At 39.4% G+C, this 24,249-nt stretch overlaps 1 protein-coding gene across 2 annotated transcripts in view; it reads right to left on the bottom strand.

Annotated features, from left to right (window-relative positions):
• Nucleotides 1–779: 779 nt before the first annotated feature.
• Nucleotides 780–24,249, bottom strand: part of LOC117541460 (lysophosphatidylcholine acyltransferase 1) — a 37,991-nt gene continuing 14,521 nt past the window's right edge. The window contains exons 2-14 of one of the 2 annotated variants that reach the window (XM_034208619.1): nucleotides 20,426–20,565; nucleotides 19,218–19,432; nucleotides 16,551–16,663; nucleotides 16,311–16,371; nucleotides 15,887–15,945; nucleotides 10,064–10,098; nucleotides 8,982–9,036; nucleotides 8,778–8,860; nucleotides 7,982–8,107; nucleotides 7,277–7,430; nucleotides 5,753–5,851; nucleotides 5,211–5,352; nucleotides 780–4,728 (exon numbers count right to left, since the gene is read on the bottom strand). In XM_034208619.1, coding sequence (XP_034064510.1) covers nucleotides 4,496–4,728; nucleotides 5,211–5,352; nucleotides 5,753–5,851; nucleotides 7,277–7,430; nucleotides 7,982–8,107; nucleotides 8,778–8,860; nucleotides 8,982–9,036; nucleotides 10,064–10,098; nucleotides 15,887–15,945; nucleotides 16,311–16,371; nucleotides 16,551–16,663; nucleotides 19,218–19,432; nucleotides 20,426–20,565 — 1,515 coding nt within the window. In that variant the 3' untranslated portion in view covers nucleotides 780–4,495. The remainder of the gene's footprint in view (nucleotides 4,729–5,210; nucleotides 5,353–5,752; nucleotides 5,852–7,276; nucleotides 7,431–7,981; nucleotides 8,108–8,777; nucleotides 8,861–8,981; nucleotides 9,037–10,063; nucleotides 10,099–15,886; nucleotides 15,946–16,310; nucleotides 16,372–16,550; nucleotides 16,664–19,217; nucleotides 19,433–20,425; nucleotides 20,566–24,249) is intronic. The other variant, XM_034208621.1, reaches the window with a different exon arrangement.

Genomic DNA, 24,249 nt, shown 5'->3' with positions numbered 1-24,249 from the left:
AGTAGTGGACCAACCAACAGCCAGACAAACCAGGCCTCTGTACTACTAGAAAGTTCAAAATAGCGAGGCATTCAATCAGTCAAAACTGCAGTAAAAAAGAGACAGGGATGTAACACAAATTGAAGACAACCAGGAGAGCAAACTAAATAATGTCATCTATATAACATGCTTCATTGGTAGTTTAAATCCTTCGATAGCCGTGATAGAAAAACCCAATGACACACATTGCACATCCTTTGCTGCCACGGAGATATATCAACATGTAAATCAATTTTTCTGCAAACACAGATCTAATGAAAAAGGGCTTTGATGATGTCAAACTCAACTTGCTTATTAAGATCTGCATTATATATATATATATCAGACATTCATTTAAAGATGTACTGACGATCAGGTTCAACAATATTGATGATATGGATTCAAGGGGCCAGGGAAATGCCAATACCACTTGCATTACATCTCTTGACATAGGAATTATGTGCAACAGTTATTCACACGAGTTATATGAAAGACTTTAACACACCTGATGCAACTGCACTCCAGACTCAACACCGCACTGCCACCATGTTACCTCAAGAGGGAGACATTTGTACAATAAGCAAGATAGTGGAAAACAGAAGAAAAAATCAGCTGCATTTCAACTTTGACATAATGTAGAACCTTTTTCAATATGCAAGATGGAATCACTTTCCTTTATTAATCATACTTCAAATCCCTTTATGCAACCAAACACACACACACACACCATCAATTACCATCGTGACAGAAACAACCACGTGTTAACATTTCATTTGTTTATTCAATCCAAGAGTCACATTAACAAGTTATATCATAGCAGTCCTGAACAGACAAATTCAAAGTAGCTTGCAGTAATGACTCTTCATCATCAAAATGCATTAATAAAATAAAACCTGTTGAGTATAGAAAAAAGACAGGAAGTAAAGCTACAGAGAAAACAGAGAGTTCAGTTTCTTGGTCCACGGACATAAGCCATCATAAAAACACTATCGCTCTGTCAAGAGTACACAAGTCTTTCGTCTTAGGCTCTCTGCTGGACAAACTGTGGGAAGCAGGCAGCAGTAGCATAAATACAAGTTTATCTCTCGCAGGTTTACATTTGATCAGATTGATAGCAAGTACAAAAATTAGACTCACCTCTACAGAGTTATTTGACATAAAGGGAAAGTGTGAAAAACAAATGGACCCGCTATATTCTTACAGCCCCGATGCCAAATTGTACTGAAGTATTGAATATATATAAATGCACATATTTGACTTGTAAAATATATGATTCTTTAGAACTTCACATTGACATTGTGTTACAAAAAACTAACGAACATAACTGGGTTACAGTGGCTCAGTACATTTCATTCTGGGTCAATGCTTTGTTCTCCACCTATGTAAACAAACAGTATGGGTTCCATTATACATACATAGTGAATTGTATAATTAACCACCTGCTGTAAAATCACATCACTTGGGAGTACATTTAATATTTAATCATTCCACGGTGCAGTTTTTAGTCATTCCAATCGTTTCCAAGTCCTACGCGTTTACAAAATTGTTTCAAGCTTATACAAATTCCAAAATTCAAACATGTTAAGATGTTTACACAAACCAAGCTCTCACATAGAGTAACGTAGGACAGCTTTCTGTAATGTGTGATCTCTAATTTCTTCTGCGCTTTCATTATCGCAGCAGATATTTGAATGCAAAAACGTTTTTATATTAACAAAATAGAGCTACAATACTGTAACTTACAAACTTAACATGCTTTACCAAAAAAAAGTAAGAAAATAATCTAAAGTGCAAGCACAAATACGTACAAGTTTAAAAAGGTGATAGAAGTAAAAGATTGTTGTTTAACATATATATATATATGCGTACAGTCTGTGTGTTTGTGCGATGCGGCCCGTCATGTGGTGGCAGACATCACCTCGAGGCCCGACACACTTAAACAATGCCCTTTTCAACCTGCATGCCTTAAACATAAAAAAAAAGTCAATGGTGAAAGAAGGTTCAAACTGGATAAAAAGTTTAAATTTGAAAACCATGACTTTTTGGGAATATGTCCACTGGAGATCAGCGCTTTGGATAGCTTCTGATTGTGACAAGATTGTCTATACATTCTCTTTTTTAGCATAAAAACTCTATAGATTCAAGGCTATCGGTTTCATTAAGAAATCTGCATTGTTGTTTCTAAGCAGTCAACTTAGCGATAATCAGCAGTAATAATATAACAACAATAAACCTTTACACTGTGTAGGAGGTGTACGACACAAAACATTTGCAGTATTATACAAAGGAAAATGATAATGTAGCTCATTTGTCATCTGCAAAAGAGAGAAGATCACAGATCTTTGTCATGGCAGTGGAAATAAAAATCATTCATATACGTATTTCAAAAATTCACAAAATGTCCTGCATTTGGAATATTCTAAATGCATATCAGAACTCTTTAGAAGCATATCTTTTGAGAAGATTTAAGAGATGTGAACTATTGCTTCACCGAAAGCCATAATGAGAGTACATGTACAGTATGCATGGTCATGAATGGGATGGGAACGTGAAGCTCACCCACACAAACGTATACAATTCAAAGTTGTTCATTCTGAAGTGATATCAATAAATACAAACTCAATGGACTGAAACCATGAATGCACAGATCCAAAGTATAACCGGCTACAAACAGAGTCTCTTGTGTTTCATTCATCTGCTCAGGAGAGGTATTCCCTTTAACATTTAGTCGTGCTATAAAATAACATGATGTATAGCACTGTACATTTTGAAAGGCGTTGTAGTATAATATCGTTTCACGTTTGCAGAAATACGAGACATAAATAAGGTGATTGAAATGAGCATCATTATGTGTGGCTTTCTGGCCAATAAATCCAAAAATTGATTGTAATTTTAGATTCTTGATTTCAAAATCAAACAAAGATACTTTATGGTAAATTCTGGACACATTGCAAAACGCCAGAATAAAATACTTCGCACTGAAGTGAAACTGTGTGCTAAAATATGTTAAAGAACACTAATGACTAAAGAAGAGTGATTTGAGATTACATTTGTAATCCTATATAGTCATAATAAAACATAGGCCAACCCAGCCTTTGATTATTAACGCTGCAGGCTGCATGTTAGTGCACTAAGAGGTAATATCACATTGTGTGCCAATTAGATCATGATAACAAAAACACAAAAAACCAGGCCAACATATTACCATAGGTGGATATTTTCCAATTCTCAACTGGTCCCTTGAATGTGGCTAGATGCAAAGGTGCTTGGGTATCTTTTGAAAAACAAGCAACTTAAGGCCCATTGTTTGAATATTCCATGAACACATGAGAAGTAGACGTTTCAGAGATACTGAGGATATGCTGTGAAAATGGTAGGAATGACTACAAATATAGCAGTGTAAGACAGAAAGGGAAGTACTATGACCTTGCCTTTAGAATACCCAACAAAGCCACCTAACTAACTGTGCTTTCAATGGCCACACATTGTGAGCCCCCTCCCCTCCTTGCAGCCATTACACCACTGACAGAAAAGGACCGTACAGACATGACGGGTGACATTAAATCACCCAATGCATTTTTGGTCCACGTTGTGTGATTTCAACAATCAAAAAAAAAAAGACACTTCAATTCGCCAACCTGAAAGAAATGTGTGAAGATAATGTGACTGAGGAGTAACAGATGAGTACTGAAAATAAAGACATGCACTTCACCCAGTGAGCGTCAAAAATGATGACATCATACAAGTTACATTTTTGTCACTGAACCCTGAGCTAAATCAAATGTATCACTGTATATGTAAGAGGCTCATAGCAATTATGACCATCCACTCACAGAGACCCGGGTTAACCTCAAATGTGGCTACTGTAGCTACAATTGTCACCAGTACCCTTAGGACTCCCTTCTTCAGATGAATAATCCTCAATACTGCTCAAATAACATGAGCCCATGCACTCTGCACTTCAGTTCAAAAGGCAGCTACCATTAAAGAGAGGGAACCGATACAAGTTACAGGTCAAATAATCCAACACTGATTTTTACTAAATATTTGTTAACTTCCCTGCCCGGGGCTTGTGTTTTTTCTCGCTTCCATCATGTTGAACACATGCACAGATAGCACTATGTTGAAGGAAAAAACATTGGCCCCAGGATTTTTTTATAAGTGCTTGCCCTACAAGTATTCAAGCCTCTGACAGCCATTGTTTGGCATTTTGACGATCCTTTCTATGAAAAAAAAAAGGAATTTATAACAAAATAAACTGGTTACCAGAATGAAGATAACCAAAATCATGGACACAATACTAATACAAAAGGGTAAGGTAAACTTCTTCATTTTTGTAGTTGTGGTTACTAAAATGATTTGATACTTGTCAAACATTTTAATAACCAACAAGTACATAGCTACCCTCTGCTCCCCCACTACACAACACCCTCTCACCAGGAGAGGTGTTTGTTTTTCTCCCACTTTTTAAACCCTTTTAGTTGTGTTTCTTGAAAAGTCCATCTATTGTGCCGTCATGGTCTTTGGGGCTGAAGTCAGGGCAGATACCGTTAGCTGTTTTTTTGTTGGCAGTGCCTCGCAGCTTCCGGGAAGACAGGCTGGACTCTGTGTGGTGAACGTGGCAGGAGCCGCTGCTGAGGCCTGCGTTCTCTGCGTACAGGTACTCCTCTGAAATGTCTGGGTGCTGCTCCACAAAGCATCTGAACTTATCTGTAGAAAGGCAAGGCAAGTTTATTTATATAGCACCTTTCAACATAAGGCAATTCAAAGTGCTTTACAAAAACGAAAGACATTAAGAAAATGGCATTTAAAAACAGTCATTAAAAAGAAAATATAATAAAATAAACATTAAAAGAAAAAATTACATGAATAAAAGTTACAGTGCAGTTTAAGATATGAATAGTTCAATTAAAAGCAGCGGCAAAAAGAAAAGTCTTCAGCCTGGATTTAAAAGTAGTAAGAGTTGCAGCGGACCTGCAGGTTTCTGGGAGTTTGTTCCAGATATTTGGAGCATAATAACTGAACGCTGTGAAAGACCACAGGAGGGCGCCAGAGGCAAAGAAAGCATGAGACTGAGGCCTAAAGAAATGCCCAGAGACAGACTGACATGGTTGTGAATCTACTGCTCCTCATGAACAAAAGCTAAATTAATAAAGATGACCTTATTGACTTAATTGTATCAAATCTCTTACCAAATGTGATCTTCCCTGTGTCTTCGGGATCGATGGCAGTGAAGAGACGCGACACGCTGAGGTGCGTCACTCCTAAAGCCGTTTTCAGGATAACTGCCAGCTCCATCTCTGTGATGGCACCGTCCTCCTCTGCCTCAAACATCTGCACAACACACAATGGGGAGAAGCACAGGTGTTATCTCTTGTTATCAGCACTCTGACTGGTTGTCAGATAAGGAGCCAGAGAAATTGCTCTTTAAGTGGTTTCCCTTTTTATAAATCATAAATCTTTATTCTCAATACTACTCAAATTGTTTGGTTATCAACCGATTGGTTGTTATGATAATGCACATTAAATCTGATGTAATGAAATACACATCTGAGCATGAACAATGAGAAACCTATGTTTAAACATGTGTCAGTATGCTAGAACTGCTTTATTAGAACCTACAGTTAGCGTCATTTTAACACAGCACATGTCTCATTGAGATCCTAAGCAGGCACAGGGAACTCTTTTTCTGTCTGATGGTTAGATAAGCGTAAAGCTTGAAAACAGAACATACCTTGAAGGCCAATTTCATCGTTTCCAGAGTTTTGGCAGGTCTGCATATGACAGATAAGGCTATCACATATTCTCTGATATCCATGCAGTTATCTTCATGCTGGAACAACGAGAGAAAAACAACGCTTTACGAAAGATGAAGACAGAGGATGTGAGCAAGGCTACTCATTTATTTATTTCACAGAAATAGCTGCGGGTGATTGTTGATTAGGTCGTGAACACATCACTGCAATAAAAAACATGATTGTTTGTTTGGGTTCTATACTGCAAATGTATCCCCGAATGAAAAGCAAGGGGCTGTGATTAGTTTCAAATATGCATCTGGTATTCAATGCAGCCTCCAGTCTTTACAGTGTTTTTATAGAAGCACTTAGTCAACTGCCTGCTTGGAGTTTATTCATGCACTAAACTGAAGCAGAAAATGCTTACTGCACATGTATCACAACTCCTGTCATTTAGTGTAGCTATATTGCAGTGCTTTATCCATTGAAAGCGAGTATTACGTAATATGAGAGTTATCCTTTAGAGCAGTGGTTCTCAACTGGTCGGGCCTCGGGACCCACTTTTTACTTGGTCAATACATCGCGACCCAACATTTTGAAGCACTCAAATCTATTCGACAAAAAAACGTGCTGTAATAAATACGCTTTTCAGCATACAATATTGATAAAAGTGAAGTACAGTGCATATATCCCTTATATCCCTTCACAGAACTAAAGTATGCTTTTAAAAAAGGTTTAATGAAATGATGGAATCAAAGCTGAACTATATAAAAAGGCACGCATGCTGAAAACCCAACCCCAGAAGGGGGGTCTGGGGGGATTCTCCCCCAGGAGATTTTTAGAAATACTAACATAAACTATGCATTCTGGTACACTGGGAAGAAAATAAATTAATCTATTACTAGCTACCCGACATGTTAATAATATTTATGCCATTGTTTGTTTTTCTCTTTGTTCTGACATCTTGCTGCGAGAAGAGTAAAGAGGAGATAGTCTGTGTGACTTACTTTAAATTGTGGGTAAGGGTAGATATCTCCCATTGTTCTGTGACCTGTCAATCATCAACTCGGGGGTCATATTTGATTATGTGTTCTTTTTTATCTGAAATTGTACCCATGGATGTATAAAGAAGAGTTCTACCGCAAAGTTATTCTCCGTGGGCACTTCCGGCAACAATCTTGATTCTGATTGGCCAGAAGACTCGAAAAAACATCAGCAAAGATATTTTATTGAGAAGATGATCACTACGTGACAGAAGTTTTCAAAGCCGTTTATGGTCTCCGGTACTTCCAGTCCAACGCCGACTGCATGCACAGCGTTAGAAAATTGGGCCTTCAAAATAAAAGTTTGACTTTTCCCCCCCAAAAAAAAATGTCTTCACTCACACATCCGCGACCCACTGCAAACGGGTCCGCGACCCACTGCAAACGGGTCCGCGACCCACTTTTGGGTCGCGACCCACCAGTTGAGAACCACTGCTTTAGAGCTGTCATGGTTGTGAGTGAAGCAGTTCCAGTCTTTACCTCGTCAAAAAGAGAGAACATGTCTCGGAGCATCTCTGAAACTGGCACGTCGAGGAACTGAGCAAAGTCGTCCAAGTCCAGCTTCTGACCTTCCAGCTTCCTGGCTCTGTTCACATAATCCTGCAGAACCTTCTCAGTGTTCCGGGGTTTTAGCCTGGGGCAGCAAGGAGGGATACATTTCCAGTCATTAATAACTGGGCCATAGAAAACACACAATCATAAAGACCATATTATTTCTACCTTTGTTGGACCGCATTCAATTAAGATTCTGCCGTATTGCTGCCAAATAATGAAAATGTTCTGTCCTTTTTCTCTTATCTGCACTAATCTTAGTCCTTGTCACTGCCAAATATTAGACTCCATCATAAGACTTAGTACTGCCAGTTTCTCCTTTCACCTCCCAGAGAGGAGTTGCACCAATAAGCCAAGCCATGTGTGGACTGGACACTATCCCCCTCCAGATCACACACTGTGCAGGCACAAGACCAACCAATGGAAGTCAGCAGCACAGCCACAAGAACACAATCCCATACTCCACCACCTGTGCACAAGACCAGTTTGATTCGCTGGAAAGCAAACCACTGCCAGATATTGAATCCGGATCCCTGCAGTGTTTGGTGAGTTCTTTGCCCTTGTTTCACCCTTTTGCCCCTGGCTTGGTTCTCTTTGATGGGAGGATTACATTGGAATGGTTGAGAGACTCACCCCAGTCTCCTGGCAAGCTTGGAAAACTCCAGCAGACAGGTGTCCACTGGCAGTCTCAGCTGGCCTTCTGCCATGGCCAGCTGGCAGTCTTCAAATGAGTAGTCTGTGATGGGAACCCCCAGGGCTCTGAGCAAGGCGACAAGGAGACAGTGATCAGTATGTACAAATCAATACGAACTCTGGTGAAGACTCATAAAGGATAACTTAGTGACTGATATGGCAACTTTGATGATTGGAACTATGTGTTTAGTTTTTCTGCAGGACTTTTGTTTCCCATCCCCAGCTTCAAGAAGTGAAGCACAGAGTGTGGGAGAGAATGATAACACAGGTAAACTGTGAGCACTGCATACGATGGTTTGAATGAAGAGATATGCCGGGTAGTACAGAACATAAACAATACTGCAGGAGTTGTTATACTCAATGCAGGAGAGGTATTCAAGGTAGACAAAGTGTCAATACTCAGGAATATCAGGGATGCAAAATGTAAATAGAAGGTTTCAATTTAACATTTTATTTTCACATTTTCACAAAGTGATTGACCTGTGTTAAACTCTCGCCAATCCTTCTCCTTGGTCGAATTACAATAATGTTGTTAACCTAAAAGCAAACACAGGCACTTCCTTGTTTGTTACATTGCTCTTTGTCCCTATTAGACAATACAAAGGTATATTGTATTTGTTGTTTATACATTTAAAAAATAACTGTGGAGAGTTATCACCTATCCCCTCAACCTTTCCCTTTGTACATTCAAAAGGAGCGTCTGCCACATATGATATGAACAATACATGTAACTTACTTTGCCAAGACACGTCTCACGTTGATAGCATAGAGAGCAGGGTTCTTTTTCTCCTCCTCTGACGGTGTGTAAATGGGAAGGAACTGCAGAGAGACAGAGAGAAGAAATGAACTTCCTTTCACATAGAATACGTTGAAATACTACAAGTGCAGGGATTATCATGAATTAATAGGGCAAGATGTACATGCAGTATGGGGAGCTTACCTCGACCACAAACCTGTTGTGCAACTGGCAGAGTGTCAGCCACAAGATTTCAAACCTGTGAAGATAAAAGGACACTTTCAAAAACAGTAAACAAATGCAGTAACAAAGACATGTGATTGGTGTCCATGTCCATGTCCATGGCAAAAAGGGTCCGACAAATAATTTACGGTGCGTTCAAAAGACAACACTTTTTTTCTCAACACTTTTTCTAAATTGTTCACATTGTTAAATCATTACTTTTCAAAACCAAAAAGCCAGTGTTTGGACAGACTATTTTTTTTTTAAAGTACGCTTGTCAAAGCTTAGGGAAATGCATACAAGCTCAACTTTGGTATGAATATATATATGTATATGTAAATGTAGTATTACTCTTAAACTTTCTATGACAGGTTTGAAATGAAATGATAGTCTGACTGCATAATGTTAGAGTTTGTGTGTGTCTTTCAGAGATTTATTCCAATAATGTATAGCTGTGCTTCTCCGAGCCGGGCACACAGCCAGATGCATTCACAGAGCCAGCATAATGATGGAAACCACACCGAAACGTGATACAGACACACTATTCTACAGACATATATTCTGAGGATGCGACAGGGACAGATAACAAGGGCAGTGTTTCTCCTCCAGCCAGAACTAATCTGCTTCCAGTCTATTTGAGATCTCACTGAGGAGATTCTGGTTCAGACCACAATGTTCAGTTCAAAAATAGTATCCTGCACTTGAGTTGTAGAATGACAACCTTGACGAACCTTCCAATTATGTTCATAAGAAAAACTATAACGCTAATCTTTTTCAGAGACACTGTCAAATTACTTTATTCAATATGTATTTTTTTTTAGGTCGGAATAATTATCTTTCTGTACAGTGTAACCCTAACCCATATGTTGGAGGATTTATATAACTGTATCATCATCATCATCATCATCATCATCATCATCATCATCAAGTCTTATTATCATTTATTTTATTATATATTTATGATGCATTTAAAAAGAGTTAAAAAACACAGTGCATTGTACATTTTAACAGTAAGCAAATATACCGAAGCACACTTTATATGAAATAAGGAATTGTGTACTTACGCTCCAGGCCCTTGCCACGTCCATGTGATCGAGTCCTGTAAAGAACATGAAGTGTAAACATCAGTTGGAAGTAAATATTCATTTTAATATTTCAAGAATGCTTTTCTTATTAACTGTTTGTTTCTTCCCGTAGCTGTTCCTGCTAAGAAACAGTTCATGCTCATTTGCCCACCAAAAACCAGATTAAGCGTAATGAGGTTAAGGCAGGAAATCACCACGCTTACAAATCTGGAGATCGTTGAACACATGAAGGAGATACAGAGGGTTGGCACCGATTCCTTCCTGGATTTCAAAGACCAAACTAAGGCGATACGCAGGGCTGGCAGCATGTCCTTTACCCCCGCTCCTCAACGACGCCCACCAAAATCACCGCAGAGACACGCACCATCTCCCCCGTCTTCATCACAGCGCCTACGTCAACCACCTCCCCCCCTGGCAGCATGTCCTTTACCCCCGCACCATCTCCCCCGTCTCCTGATAAGGATGTGTGTGTACAAAACGCAACAAACTCTTACTGTTATGTGATGGGTCCAGGCTCAAGGGCGTATGGCACTCTCAACTCTTTCCAGGACATGTCGGGGCCCTGCCTGCCTATAGCTTTGCCGATATCTGTGTTGATAGGTAATAGATTAAGAGCGGTGAATCATTTTAGAAACAGGAAGCGCTCAAACGTTTGTGTGAGTGTATCTAATTTAGCAGTGATTCCATGTCAGCCACAGCTTGTTACAAAAAACATGACTGATAGTGTGTTTAACAAACTTAAACTAGCTTTATTAAATGTCAGGTCTTTGGCAGGAAAAACATTTTTAATCAATGATTTTATCACTGAGCACAATCTCGATTTTATGTTTTTAACAGAAACTTGGATTGAACAAAATAACAGTGCAGCTGTTCTTATCGAATCAACCCCTCCCAACTTTAGTTTTATGAGTCAGGAAAGAATGCATAAGAAAGGGGGTGGAGTTGCTATTCTGTTCAATGATTCCCTTCAATGCAGGAAGACATCGTATGGAAACTTTGATTCTTTTGAATATGTGGCCCTTCAGCTGAAATGCTCCTCTCGAGCTCTGTTCCTAAATATCTATAGACCACCCAAATACTGTGCAAGCTTTTTTGATGACTTTACTGAACTGCTGTCTATAGTGTGTATTGACTTTGACCGTCTAGTCATTGTTGGTGATTTTAACATCCATGTTGACAACCCCCAGGACAGAGGGGCGAAAGAACTGTTTTGTGTTCTTGATAGCTATGGACTGACTCAGCATGTGACGGAGCCCACGCACAATAAGGGGCACACTCTGGACTTAATTATCTCAAAGGGTCTGAATATCTCTAAGGTTGTGGTGACTGATGTTGCACTCTCTGAACATTCCTGTGTTTTCTTTGAGAGCTCTATTTCTGTTCACAAAAATGTTCAAAAAGAGGTAACCACAAAGCGATATTTAACTGAAAATACTAGGGAAATGTTTACTCAGAATTGTTCTTCCACACTTGCCCCTGCTACATACATAACATCTCAGTAAATGAGCTAGTAGATCATTTTAATTAAAAAATTAAAAATGTTATAGATGCCATTGCTCCAACTAAGGTAAAGGAAGTGTCTGGCAAGAAAATATCTCCTTGCAGAAAGGCCATGAGCGTGAAAACAGAAAAAAGAGAATGTCGAAAAGCTGAACGCAGGTGGCGAAAAACAAATCTCCAGGTTCACTTTGAAATCTATAAAGAGAGACTTGGCCTTTATAATTTGGAATTGAAAAACGCACGACAATCGTTCTTCTCTGACATCATCACCAAAAACAAAAACAACGCATGTGCCTTGTTTGCTACCGTCGACAGACTAACTAACCCCCCAGTGTCAGTAGCCTCTGAATTTCTATCCACCAGGGCGTGCAATGATTTTGCCTCCTTCTTCACTGACAAAATTCAGAAAATCAGACAAGCAGTCAGTGCCTCTGCATCAGGAACAGCAAATGTGTTGTCTCTGTGTCCACCTAATAACAATTCAAGCACCATGACACAATTCCATCAGATTAATGATAAAAACCTAGAGGACATTATACAACTTCTGAAATCCTCCTCCTGCTGCCTTGATATTATTCCAACAGGATTTTTCAAAGATGTTTTGCCTTGCATGGCCTCAGATCTACTTCATTTAGTAAACAAGTCTCTTCACTCAGGTGTTTTTCCACAGGCCCTGAAAACTGCAGTCATCAAACCACTCTTAAAAAAGAATAATCTAGATGCTTCAGTAATGAACAATTACAGGCCCAGATCAAACCTCCCATTTCTAGGTAAAATCATTGAAAAAGTTGTTTTTCAACAGCTGAGTAATTTCTTGCATTTAAATAACTGTTTCGATGTGTTCCAGTCAGGCTTTTGTCCTAACCACAGCACTGAGACTGCTCTTGTAAAGGTCTTCAATGACATCCACTTAAACACAGACAGTGGCAGAACTTCAGTGTTAGTATTATTAGATCTCAGTGCTGCGTTTGACACTGTTGACCACAACATATTACTAGACCGACTGGAAAACTGGGTGGGACTGTCGGAAACGGTTCTAAATTGGTTTGAATCCTACCTAAAGGACAGAAACAACTTTGTTTATATGGGTAAATACACATCTGAGTTGACAAATATGACATGTGGGGTTCCTCAAGGCTCCATCTTGGGGCCTCTTCTCTTTAACATCTACATGCTACCACTGGCTCAGATAATGAAAAACAACAACATAAGTTACCATAGCTATGCGGATGACACACAAATCTACGTAACAATTTCACCAGGAGACTATGCTCCAATTCAAACACTGAGTAAGTGCATTGAACAAATCAATGACTGGATGTGTCGGAACTTTCTCCAATTAAACAAAGATAAAACTGAGGTAATGGTTTTTGGAGCCAAGTCAGAACGTATAAAAGTTAGCGCTGAGCTTCAGTGTGCAATGTTCAAAACAACAGATAAAGCCAGAAATCTAGGTGTAGTCATGGACTCTGACCTGAGTTTCAACAGTCACATTAAAACAGTTACTAAATCAGCCTACTATCACCTAAAGAATATATCTAGGATTAAAAGACTAATGTCACAGCAGGATTTGGAAAAACTTGTCCATGCTTTTATCTTCAGTAGACTCGACTACTGCAATGGTGTCTTCACAGGTCTCACTAAAAAATCTATTAGAAAGCTGCAGCTGATTCAGAACGCCGCTGCTCGAGTCCTCACTAACACTAAGAAAGTGGATCACATCACTCCTGTTCTGAAGTCTTTACACTGGCTTCCTGTGTGTCAAAGAATAGATTTCAAAATACTGCTGCTGGTTTATAAAGCTTTGAATGGTTTAGGCCCAAAATACATTTCTGACCTCCTGCTAAATTATGAACCATCCAGATCTCTCAGGTCTTCTGGGACTGGTCAGCTTTCTGTCCCCAGAGTCAGAACTAAACATGGTAAAGCAGCGTTCAGTTATTATGCTCCAAATATCTGGAACAAACTCCCAGAAACCTGCAGGTCCGCTGCAACTCTGACTACTTTTAAATCCAGGCTGAAGACTTTTCTTTTTGTCGCTGCTTTTAATTGAACTATTCATATCTTAGACTGCACTGTAACTTTTATCCATGTATTTTTTCTTTTAATGTTTTAAATTTAAACGTAATTAATTTCTCCATGACATTTATGAGAGGGACTGCTCGAAAGTAGGATATTTGGGATATCCATCGTAGCCAGGGTTTACGATCAGTTTTTAGGTGAGTTGTACTGAGGAACAAGTATCACATCGCCGACGGGTGAAAAATAGTGTTTTGGTAACACGGGGTGTTCAGGTAACACTTAAAGACTTTGTTATGGAACACAAAGCAGAGTAGGGGGCTAGTACACCCTCCTGAGGGTCCGATTGTGGATGTCATGCGAGCATAACATGGTGAAAACAATCAGTCTAAATTAACAATCGGGACGGAAATGTTCGGATTTCCAAAGGGAGGTTCTGTGAATAAATTAAAAATCAAGAACCGAAATAATTGAACTATTCATATCTTAGACTGCACTGTAACTTCTATCTTTTAATGTTTATTTTATTAGCTTTTCTTTTTAATGACTGATTTTAAATGCCATTTTCTTAATGTCTTTCATTTTTTGTTTTTCTTTGAATGTTTCTTTTATTATCTTTTACTGTTTTTAAATGCCTTTGTCTGAATGTCTTTCATTTTTGTAAAGCACCTTGAATTGCCTGGTGCTGAAAGGTGCTATATAAATAAACTTGCCTTGCCTTACAAATCATGATAAGATCAGGTTGCCCCTTCAACATAACAATATACCAGTTTTGGCATATTTCTAAGTGTAAAGAAATGATTTTTAAGCACAAGTGTGTCTCGTTAGTCATTGCTAAGTGCACAGGTTTACTAACAGTAATGTAGGCATACTGTAGATACTAAGGTGCATGCAAACACAATGACTTAGCAAGAAAATAAGTGACATATTTCAGATATGTATCAATCTTGTGACTCATTTATTTCAAAAGCCTAACCACAGAGTCAGGACTGGCACTACTCAAATGTTGCAAACATTTCTGCAACTGACCTCAGATATAGCAGACCATATAGCAATAGCTCCCTCAATAGAACATGTTAGCTGCATTTATAACAGCCTAAAACAGTTCCATCTCACAATGTCCTGCGTGCATTACCACAGCCTCACTAACAACAAGCCCTATAACAAGAGATATGCCTTTATTTGCCTTCTGAGTCACACCATGATTAGCCAGATTCCCAGTCAGGCTATCAGGAAGAAACTGTGTGCGCATCACTGAGTTCTTCTCATAACCCAGATGTAAACTACGTCAACTAAATCATACTCGTTTGTCGTTCCAGTAGGCCTCTCCTGAAGAAAGAGTCCATCATTCATACGAGACGCAAATTAGTTTAGTCTGATCCGAGCATCCAGAGCATGAGTGGGGTAAACTCATTCTTTCACAATAAAATCTTCACCTATATAGAATATACTTGCCAGAGGCTGTGGAAGCACAATGGGAATTACATTTGAATCATAAATTAAATAAACAGTTGTAAATGTTTTATAAATAAACCAAAAATAATGCATTCACTTAAGTATGCTGCTGCGGCAACATGAGTCCCATATGCCCACAGCATGTTGCATCTACATAATTACTACACGACTGGATTACAAAGCCTTTACAGACACATGATATCTGCGGAGCTTTGCAGTAAATAGGCACAGGGAATCGAAGCACTGATTGTGTTTTTTTTTATATTGACTATTTTTGTTTCTTGTTGTGTTAGGCTGAATCTTACATTTAAAACTATTAACCAATAGACACTGTATGTGTTCTCTTCTTTACCTTTTGAAACAGTGTCAGCGTTATCCCTGTATTTAAAATCAAACAACGACACAATGTGACCACGACAACAAGCGTTGACCGGTGGAGGATCTCACAGTACCGTATGGGATTCTGCTGAGTTTGCACATCTTTCTGCATTACTCAGAACATTTTCTCCTTCATGGATACTATATATAACTGCAATATCTTTCTACCCACCATGTGACCGGCAAGAACGTTACCTACCCACTGAGTGAGACTCTGGTGAGGTGCCAGGCATAGTATACACACACGCACACATACAAACACACACGTTCACACACAAAATATGGCACATGCAAATACTTCACAACTAACATCGCTGTGAATATGGAGATTGCTGGGGAGTCACTCATCCCTTATTGGTTTGATTTTACAACACTTCAATACAAAATAGAAACTTAAATTGTTATGTAGAAAACTAAAATCGTATTGAATATTTGTTCAAATTATCTTACCAGTTTATTGGGGTAACGAATCACTACAGGCTGCACGGGTACAGCTGGGATGAAGGCCCCTGCAAGAGTAAACAAGACAAATAAATTGACTAAAGAACAATAGCACAATTATTTGAATAATATTTGCATGTTTTGTCGGTGCACTCAATGACATTTTACAAATCAAAACCACCAAAGGAATCAATGCAGAAATTAAAAAAGGCATTTAACGATCCAGCCAAATGCCCAACCTTATTTTATCTCTATGCTTTATCTGTTTATCAAAGATGTTCTTCCAGCAGAACATTTTTTATTTGTAATAATAAGTACATTTGCACGCACGGTTACATGTGAAATGTCACAGCATGTGAGCAAAATGGCAGCATCATTTTGAAGGATAATCAAAAGAGAAAAGCTTAATAAAATGATGATGGGAGCGTTTTACCTGGCTTGAAGGTGATTAGGCAGGATCTATTTGTGCATGTTCCCTCTGGAAATATCATTATCTGTAGGAAGGAAGGAATGGTTCACAAATAAAAAAACAAAAACAGGGGTCTCATCCTGAACAAAATGTTACAAAACAAAACGATGTTTATTAGCTTGCACTAAAAAGAAAAAGAAAATTAAGTGTACTCCTGTTTAAATCAGGTGATGTTATCTGTATAAGCATCACATTTCTGTTTACCTGAGGCCATTCCCCCCCTGAGTGGGCTCTGCGTTTGATCTCCTCCACAGTCTTCTTTCTGGAGTCCTGGTCCGACCGTGAGACAAACACCGGTCTGATGAACTTAATCAGAGCTGGAAACAAGAATGCAGAAAGAACAGATGCCAATGTATTTATTTAATTTGACATGAACTAATGATTCTATGCATTATTGGTATCTACTGCATTAGGTAGAAGGAGATGAGGGAACTCTGACAGCTGGATCCAACAGGAATATGCACAATTTGCAAGAACTCAGACCAGTTAACCAGGTAACACATGCCGTGTATGTATATTGTGCCGCAGGGATGACATACTTTTGTAGGCCAAGCCAGAAGTTATCTTTGCCCTGGTTCCTTTAATCCTCTAATGAAAAGTCAATTGTATTTCACCATTTCAGATTTTTGAAGCATAAATGCAATCACCAGAAGTGAGATAGTAATGTTTTATAATAAACTATACCATGGTCACATGACTATAGTCTAATTTAGCCACTTGTTAGCAAACAAATGTAAGAAAAGTACAAGCTTTAGAATTCACAAGTGGGTTATAAGCTGACCTTTTTTGTTGTAAAACATAAGTGACAATCTCTCAAACTGCCTTAATCACAGACCTTACTGTATGTCTGCCATCAAACCAAAAAGCCATTAAAAAACCTCATTGACTGAAAAATGATAACATTTTCAGCTTAAGGACTGATTAGTGCAGCAATATATAGCCTTAAACGGTAAAGAATGATGTAATTAGCATTATGATCATGACTTTTGAACGATCAGATACATCATTTCAGAAGCAAAAACACTTCACTAAGAAATGCCAGGAAGGGAAGAGAGCATATCATCTCCTTTTTACATCAACCCCCACTCTAATGATGTCCTTAAACAAAGCACTTGAATCCAAATTACTCAGCAACAGAGATGCACAGTGAAGAGACGAAGAATGTGGCTGTACTGAAACATTCCTCTGTGTTTTTGTGACATTTCTGTAACTGAAAAGCACTGTTGAATAAAAAGCTTGGGATCTGGATAGATACCAAAAAACTACTGTCGAGTAAAAACTGATAAGTTGAGTTATGTTAACTTATCAGTTTTAATCAGGGTAAACACTTTTTGATTGTGGGTGAATAGACGGCATCTATTGCACGTCTGTCCGTCCTGGGAGAGGGATCCCTCCTCTGTGGGGTTTCTCTGGAAGTGTTTCCTTGTACGATTTGAGGGTCTAAGGACAGAGGGTGTCGTATTGTCATACTGATATTCTGTACAAACTGTGAAGACCACTGAGACAAATGTAACATTTGTGATATTGGGCTATATAAATAAACATTGATTGATTGAAGAACAAATTGATTCCAACTGTGAGCTGTCTGCCCAGAGGAAGGGATTAGGTCTCTATCTGGTACCCTGAGACACTCTGCACACGTCACCGTGGCTGATCAGGTCTTAATGCTTTTTCTGGACTCCACTTGTTTGGCCAGGCCAGCACGACTAGTCAAACTTAATTTGAGGGAACACATTAGTTGATAACCCAAAAATAAAAACAATGTTCAATGAAAATACAAGACATATCCATTGTTGCTACTAAGGTATCAAGTTGATAGTAATGCCAATTTGTCTACGAGAACATGTGTTCTCAATCCTGAAATACGGGCAAGTAAGGCTTAAGTTGTTTGGCAAGCATCACTCAGCATGAAGTGGCTAATTACTGACTTAGTGGGCAGAGAAGGGGGGGAGAAACAAAGGCTTACAAAACACACACCTAGTACTTTTACTGCATGTCCTGCTGGCTCGGGCCTGCAGAGGCATAAAAACGCCTGAACTGGAACTACAAATGAAACTGAATGTATAGGTAACCTGTTCTTACACTAAACAGTGTGTGTACTGGCGGTCCCTCAGCAAGGCCTACTTGAGAATACTTGAGTGTACAGAAAATAACTCAAGCTGCCAGATGGGATACACTATAAGCAGTGATGGTAGGATACATTCACATAAAGTGTTCCTTTAATTGCAGTGGCAACCACGCCAGGTGGATGATGATAAGAGATGAAGGTTAAAATAAATAATGCCGAGAACGTGAGCCTCGGATTTCATGAAGAACATAATGAGACAATTTTCCCTTCCATAAAATCGGTTATGGTTAGTATTGGCAATTATGTCTGACACGCTATGCTTTCATCTTTAGATCTGTTAAGGAAGTTGTGAGTTACTAGGACGTTATTCTCCTTCTGCAGTGAAAGTGTGATTAACTAACTAAAATAAGAATATTTAATTTCCGTTTCCTCCTGTCATGAGTGGTTTCATGAGTTTAAGTGTGTCATTATGACTTTGGAACTGAAGTGTTAACTTGCCGAGTCAGAGCTGAGAGGTAATGGTCATATTTTTGGAAATGTCAGCTTCTAAACTACAGCAAGGCGTGTGTATTCTTGTGTTAACATATTTCCTTTACAACCACTGCTTTGAATATAACCAAGCTGTTTTTGACTTCAACCCTTATAAAGACATTCGGCAAAGTAGATTGGGCAATCCCTTCATTTAAAGCAAGATCCCAGAAACTGTTGAGACCTGCCTTTTACCAAGTAGAACATCACAACACAGGGCACATGGCAGATAGAACTATGAGACTAATATATCCTGGTATGCGTTTGGTACTTACTGCCCCAGAGAGGTATGTCCTTGCTCTCAGCCTTCATGACGATGGAGGCCATTGTCATGGTGACTGGGATGGCATCAAAGTAGGACGAGTGGGGGGCCAGGGTGAGGATGGGTGCTTCTGCAGGCAACGCCCTTCGCCCTTTCACCGTCATCCAATGGAACCCCCCCACAAACCACATGACCCGCATGATGATCTTCAGAATTATGTCCACCACTCTGAAAACAAAATCATGCATGTGTGAGGCATCTTTCAATTAAACTGCAGACAGGGACCGTATGATACATAGGTATCCAAAGACATTTAAAAGTTGAAATAGAAGAATATGGCTTGGTAGAAATTCAATGTTGAATAAATAGGATCAGTGAATAGCGCCAAATGTAAAAACAACATAATTGAATGATAATCTATACAGAAATAACACAGTTTACACACCAAGAGGAACTTTTAGAGAACCAAACAATTTGCAAACTGCAAAAGAAAAGCTTACTTCACCTTTCGTGTTGTTAAAGAGCAGTTTGCATGTTCAAGCCCAACATGGCATTTTGTACATGTATACCTCTAACTATTCTTACTCTTTAATATAACTGAGTTTCTAACCACCTGTGTCTTTTAAGACTTGATTGAGTCTAAAAAAAAATCTATTTATTTTTCTCAAGGCAACTTTCACCAACCCGCCCACACGAAAAAGGTACAGGCGTCATCGATGTGACATGATTCAACCGCATGTTCATTGACCTTTCTGGTGCTATTTTCGTCACGAAGTGGAGACCTGTATCAGCTGTGACAGTATGGAGCACACAACTGAGACAAAGGGTCGAACATCTACACTATTAAAGCTCAAGAATTACTTAAAATAAACTTAAAGGTAACATGGTTTTGGGGAATTTTTCTTTTTAACACAAAACTCTAAATTGCGACATGCCAGACATTTCGGCTTCCTTTTTAGTTGCATTTGTATAAACACAGGTTTTGAAGACTAGTAGTCACAGACTGTTAGAATGAATTCCTGAAAATGTATCAATAGATGGCCCATTTCACAAAAGAAAGGAAATCCTATGATATAGTCTTACTGTTTGGATTCAGAAAAAGTACAATTTTGGAGCCATTTATTCCTACTTTAACCATCACTGGTGGCCTAATGCTAATAGCATTCTACAGTTGCTGCTATACAACTTGTTTTTAAGACAAATACAAGACAAAGCACCCACCTCCTCCAGAGGCACTGGGGTTCGACGGTGGTCTCCGAGCGCCCTAATGAGGCCAGGAAGGCAAAAGGCCAAGCCAGCAGCATCATGAATGCAGCTATGAGTAGACGGATGGGGAACAGTGTGACTGTCATTAATGCAATCTGGGAGAGATTGAGGAAAAGAGAAAAGGGAAAGGGTTAAACAAAAACACACCTCAAAGTAGATCTTTCTTCATGTAATGTCGTCTTGGATCAATTTAATCTATGCAGTATTAAGCCAAAAATGACTATGAAAGTACCCTAAACTTGACATGACTCTTTTTTGATCGCAGGGAAAATGAAAGAACATAGCTGACTGTATTGCATCTTCTGAATAAATGAAAAAAGCTCATCAGAACACAATGATTGCTTTGTCTTATGCAAAGCACAACAAATTATTAGCACTTCTGGCGGTGTTGGCTTCTGCAGCTTTTTCCTGTATGTGCATGTCCTCTGCAGTACAGACGGCAGCAGGCCGACAGCATGGCCTGTGTTGGACCATTTAAATAGCTAGGTTTGTCTGCCCTAAACTCACAATATAAACCTTTTATTTATAAATCCTAATCATGTAAATGCTACTCGGAAGAAAGCCTCTTCATGTATTCAAAGCTCCGTAAAAGCTTGTTCAGTTTGGTTCGAATGGTGACTGTTTTTACAGCTTTTTATGACTCCCTGATAGCAGCACTTATCTTCTGTCAATATTTGTCTTGATAAAAAGCGCTACTGAAGGGCATGAAGCCTATCTGCACTATCTGATCCAGGGAGAGTGTTTGTCTGTTAGCATGGTCAATCTAAATCAGTCAATCTAAAGCTGGCTTGTTGAACTACTGACAATAGGAAACTAACACATTTTTGAGAGTAGTTGATCTTCATGTAACACATTTATTCTTTCCTAAAAACACACACCGCTGTTGGAATGGGAAACAACCATGTATAGATCATGATGGTATTAGCTACTTTCTTGGGTTTTGGGAGAGTCGCAAAATGACATTATTACACACTGATCCTCCCGCAGTAACACAACACCTTAGTTTACTTGTTCATAGTCCTCCAGACTGTTACTTTCCCAAGATCCTCTTAAAATACATTATGCAATTAGGGCCGGGACTCGATTAAAAAAATTAATCTAATTAATTAGAGGCTTTGTAATTAATTAATCGAAATTAATCGCATTTTTAATCACATATAAATATTTGACCTAAGAACAGTGAGAAGCAATTTTTTTCACATGGATTTTAGTATACCATTAGGCGCATTCACACCGCAGTACTTTTCCCACAAAGGTTCATGAGAACTCTTTGAACCTGGGGGTGGATTAGGCAAATGAAGCCGCTGACGTCACTTCTTCTTCTTCTGCTTTGGGTTTACTGGCAGGCCGCAAACCACTTCACGGTGTTTACTGCCGCCCAAAGTCCCCGGCCGGAAGTCCCCGGAGTTAGGGACTGGCTTCAGTAGAAGCTGCTGGGACTCCCAGCAGCTTCTACTGAAGCCTTCCGAGTAAATCGCCAGAACGCCGACACCTCCTCATCTCCACCGCTCCCATGTTTTATTTTGTGTTGCCATAAGTTAGTCTCTCTGCGTTTCTGCGCTGGGCTAATGCTAATAATGCTAATGCGAGGATAATAAAATGGCGGCTTCACAAAACTTTTTGCGAGTTATACGGGGCGTGGTTTGCAATCCGCCCAGCCAATCAGAAATATAGCTATTTTCTCACAAGAGAGCCGTACGAAAGTCCCTGCTCTCTAGCAGCTCTCTGCTCTCTAGCAGCTCTCTGCTCTCTAGCAGGGACTTTCGTGGGGGTAAAAAGGTTCTCATGAACTAATTTTAGTACCGGCTCTTTTTGGTGTGAACGCGATAAAAGAGGCTAACGTCCACGCTAGCTGCTATATGTTTTGCATTGAGGTGATACTTGAGGCTTGATGTGCTGCGGTGATATGCGAATTCCTTTTTGCATAATTTGCACACAACCGTGCTCTTATCGACGCTTCCATCCGTCCGTTTTTTAAAACAACATTTCCCACTGTTGTTCACTGTGGTTTGTTGTTGTCTGAAGTCATGAACGTTAGTTGGTGCTCCAGTATAATCGGTACGCCTGAAACTCATCCAGTGAGAAACGTTCCGCGGTGCAAAAATAAGTGCGATTAAAATGCGTTAATTTTTTTAACGCGTTAATTTTTGTGTAATTAATTAATCTTAATTAACGCGTTAAAGTCCCGGCCCTAGCAATTATACATGTCAACCTACGGAGCCCTGGAGGGTTCATAGAGAGAAAAATAAATAAAACGTGGCCACGTTTTACTTTCTCGTGCGCCCGAGTTACTAAAGCGTGCGCACGAGTTAATAAAGCGTGGCCTCGTTTTATTTAAATTGAGGGATTCCTGTCCGTGACTCACAGTATCTGCTGCCCACAGCTGTTTTATAGAAGGAAAACCTCCTTCACTTTATGGAATCTCTGCGGCACCAGTGGCCTGTACTACGAAGCAGGATTTGCTATTTACACTATTCATTCATGAAGTATGACGCTGCGCTGTCAGCACGCGTCTCCATGTTTGTGATTGGTCAAATGTTGCTAACCCCGTCCCTTTCACGTGAGCGCGCTCTCAGCCGGACAGAGAAACCCTGGTTGATTTACTGAGTTGATAACCAGCTTCGTAGGACCACTTATCGACATCGCGTTTGTTAGGGTTAGTTAAGCCGGGTAAATCGAACATATCCAGGTCCAGGGTCTGTTGAACTGGCTTCGTCGTACAGGGCACTGGAGGCAGTAACGTGTAACTCAGCAGAATCTGAGAAGAGCAGCACCAGCTGCAAAGAGCTGTGCCTTTTACTGTTTACTTCACTAGAACCGCTGAATAGAGATCGAGGCTGCTACGTTTAACCACACACACCTATACACACATCGAACTGAGTATTCCCCCTCGCTTTATGAAGGAGATGTCCTGTCACCGGGGCGCATGATGTGTGTGTGTGTGTGTGTGTGTGTGCTCAGCTCCGCTCTGTGTGCGTGTTCGTGTGTATCCGACACCACCGGCATTTGTTTTCAAATTACCACGAACAGCACACGCACGCACACACACAAACAAGGCCACGCTTTATTAACTCGTGCGCACGCTTTAGTAACTTGTGCGCACGCTTTAGTAACTCGTGCGCACGAGAAAGTAAAACGTGGCCACGTTTTATTTATTTGTCTCTCTATGAACCCTCCAGGGCTCCGTATCAACCACACTTACGACTCTTTTTTTATACAAATGAAGTACTGCACTCAAACTGCAGTATGGCTTTTTATCCATGTATTTTATACCCGTTGTGTTGATTTTATCTTTGCTTTTTAAATGCATGTTTTTAAATGCCTTTTTATAATGTGCTTCCACTGTATTTGTTCTTAAATGTCTTTTATTTCATTTTGTAAAGCACTTTGGGTTGCCGTGTGCCGAGAGGTGCTGTATAAATAAACTTGCCTTACACACTTTTGCACAACTGACAAACAAGTATTTTTTTCCTATAATAAAATTGGCCTTGCCTTAAATGCTTGAGAGCCACTGTATAATGCATTTGTTTAAATATTTATTGAGACCTAAAGCATGAGAATGCATGAATGTCAAAAATAATTAAAATGAAGGCAATGCTATAAAACCAGAGAGGTTTTTTAGGAGTTTGAGTGAATGCAGGCATTGTACTAAAGAGCATCTTAAAAGCGATTGTGAAAGCAAATAAACATTCAACTGTTCTCATGCAACTTGGGAATTGCATTTTAATTGCCAACAAAACACATTCAAACAAAATGCTAAATGTACACATTTAACTAAG

This window comes from Gymnodraco acuticeps, unplaced genomic scaffold (assembly GCF_902827175.1).
Source record: "Gymnodraco acuticeps unplaced genomic scaffold, fGymAcu1.1, whole genome shotgun sequence".
In the NCBI taxonomy this organism is placed as follows: Eukaryota; Metazoa; Chordata; class Actinopteri; order Perciformes; family Bathydraconidae; genus Gymnodraco; species Gymnodraco acuticeps.
Note: the sequence above shows the minus strand (reverse complement) of the source record. Positions and strands in the feature narration are given on the sequence as shown.